Source organism: Myotis brandtii, unplaced genomic scaffold (assembly GCF_000412655.1).
Source record: "Myotis brandtii unplaced genomic scaffold, ASM41265v1 scaffold643, whole genome shotgun sequence".
Taxonomy (NCBI): Eukaryota; Metazoa; Chordata; class Mammalia; order Chiroptera; family Vespertilionidae; genus Myotis; species Myotis brandtii.
The window spans coordinates 685,758-688,445 of NW_005370478.1; the positions used below are offsets into that span (position 1 = coordinate 685,758).

Here is a 2,688-nt window from a genome sequence, read left to right on the forward strand (position 1 = left end):
GGGGGGGGGGGCGGGAAGAAAAGGAAGGGGGGGGCTTAGCTGGGCAGGGCTCCTTCCACATTCTTGGCTGAGGTTCTGCTCCGGGGACGGGCTGGCTTCCGTCTCTGTCCTGGCCCTTTGCCTGTAGTTACTGAAACTTGGATTTTCCCAGGGCTCAGACGACTGTTCTGAAATGAGCCCTTCCTGGTCCACAGAGCCCCACCCCAGTCTGTAATGTGGCTCCCGGCTCTGGGATCCGGCGGCGCCGACCCGCAGCACAAGCAGGACCCCCGCCCCTCCGCGCCTGAGGGACCTGGGGCAGCCGACGCCCCGCTGGCCATGCAATTCCCACCCCTCAGCCCGAGCCCTCTCTTCCCCCCGGAAAACAAAGCCTCTCCAGGGGCCACCCCTGGGCTGTTACTCCAGGTAGAACATTAGGGCTTTTTCCCTGCCGTCCTCTCTTCCCGGTTCCCTCCCACGGATTGCTTTTTCCTGCCACGTCCACCTAGAAACCACAGATCAAGCCCGGTGGAAAGGATGCGGTGGCTTTTCCTTTCGATTTCAGAGGAAGACAAGTAAAAAGTCGGGCTTACCATGTCGGAGCGGAGCGAGGCGCAGAGGCTGTGAGCGGGAAGCGAGAGTCTCTAAGCCCTTCCCTCCGCTCACTTCTCCTTGCCTCTGTCCTCATAGCTGCCCTCATTCATTCCCTCACGTTTGAGATGGCATCTTCAAAGCAGCCAGAGTCCCTGTGCAAGCAGGTGGGGGTTAACTGTCTTAACTATTGGCTTTCCTCCACTGTCTGCCCACATTTATTTATTTAAAAAAAATTTTTATTTATTGATTTGAAAGAGAGAGAGGAAGTGGGGAGGTAGAGAGAGACACATCGACTTGTTGCTCCACTTACTTATGCATTCATTGGTTGCTTCTTGTATGTGTCCTGACTGGGGATCAAACCCGCAACCTAAGTGTAGCTGGACGATGCTCTAACCACTGAGATACCCAGCCAGGGCCACATTTAGTTTTCTTTATGTTCTTCCAGACATCTTTCATGCTGATGGTTGGAAACCAGCAAAGTCCTCCTCATAGCTGTTTTTAGGTCCTCAACTGTTGTTTCAAAGTTGAGAAATTTGCTCTTTCCTAATAAGCCACAGGAAATTATCACATGCACGTTAAATTTCTACTCCAAAAAGGCCACACACTATCAGATCCATGTCCAATCTGTTGTGATCCGAATGTGTCGACAGAATATTCTGAGTGGCTCTGTATTGCTTAATCTTTGTCTAGATTCTTCATCTTGGAAGTCAAGGTCCCTTGTAGTGTAATCCCAGCTGTTTTTTCATTATCTCCCTTCATTCGCTGTTAACTTGGGTCAAGTGGAACTTTTCACTGTTGCCTGTCAGCAGGGTTGACCTTTTAGCCAGTTCTCAATGGAAAGGCCACAATAGTTGTGAAAATATTGAAATTCTTCTCTGCCAGTTGCTGAGTGGCCTCTCTTCTTGCTTAAATCCCGAGTGCCATCCAAGCTCCAGCCAGCCCTGTCCCTCTCCTGAGCAACGAATTCCCACAGCCAAGTAACGAGGGTTATGCAGGTGTGGTGAGGGTCTCTTGGACTTGCTGCAGCCATGCAGCCAGGCCACTATTCTGATTGGTCAGTGCTAGGTCATGTTTGAATATCTTCTAGCCTTTAAGAGCCCCACAATTTCCCACCTATTGTTTTTTTATAATCCTCACCCGAGGATATGTATTTTTTTAAAACTAAATCTTTGTTGTTGAAAGTACTACATATGTATTACATATGTTCCCCTACCCCCATTGACCCCTTCTAGCCCCGCTCCTGCCTCCCCCCGACCCCAGACCTTCACCATGGGTTATGCACTCCCTACCTACCCACCCTCCCCTGCCTTCCCTCTGAGATTCCGCAGTCAGTTCCATGCTTCTATGTCTCTGGATCTATTTTGTTCATCAGTTTATTTTGTTCATTAGATTCTACATATGAGTGTGATCACATGATACTTGTCTTTCTTTGATTGGCTTATTTCACTTAGCATAATACTCTGTCACTCCATGCTGTCTCAAAGAGTAAGAGATCGTTCTTTTTTACAGCTGCATAGTATTCCATGGTATAAATATACCACACCTGGCCCTCAGAGCCAGGGCGTTATGACAGTTTTGCATGTGAGAAAGAGCTAGTTGGATTTGTTTTTAATGAGTGGGAAAGTCACATTTGTTTCACCAAATAGGCCTCTTTGCACAAAATCAGCTTAAAGATCAGGTATTTGCTCTCACACACACGGTGCATATTTACTAAAATGCCATGAATGAATTACTCTTCATTCTTTTTCCTATTTAGCCAGAAGTTGGTTTTTAGGCCCACAGTTGCAGCCCCAAATGTATGTAACCTCTTCTGTCCCACGGACCTGTGGTGAACATTGGCCACGTTTCCCCACTTGAACCACAGACTGTGGGATGGGCTCTTATCACAGTGTTTACACGACAGTCGACAGCGCTCTATGTGGGAACCTCCACTACTCCCCACCCCATAAAACAAACATTGTTGTAGCAGTAACTCCTGCTGTTAGTAAAATAGTGACTTGTATTACGTAATCAACTTTGTGAAGGAAAGAGATCTATTTTTAAAAAATATATTTTTATTGATTTCAGAGATGAAGGAAGAGGGAAAGATAGAAACATCAATGATGAGAATCATTG

At 47.4% G+C, this 2,688-nt stretch overlaps 1 protein-coding gene across 1 annotated transcript in view; it reads right to left on the bottom strand.

Annotated features, from left to right (window-relative positions):
* S100A11 (S100 calcium binding protein A11) overlaps nt 1–623 on the bottom strand; it is a 7,018-nt gene extending 6,395 nt beyond the window's left edge. The window contains exon 1 of the mRNA XM_005880629.2: nt 573–623. Coding sequence (XP_005880691.1) covers nt 573–575 — 3 coding nt within the window. The 5' untranslated portion in view covers nt 576–623. The remainder of the gene's footprint in view (nt 1–572) is intronic.
* Between the last annotated feature and the right edge of the window lie 2,065 nt (nt 624–2,688).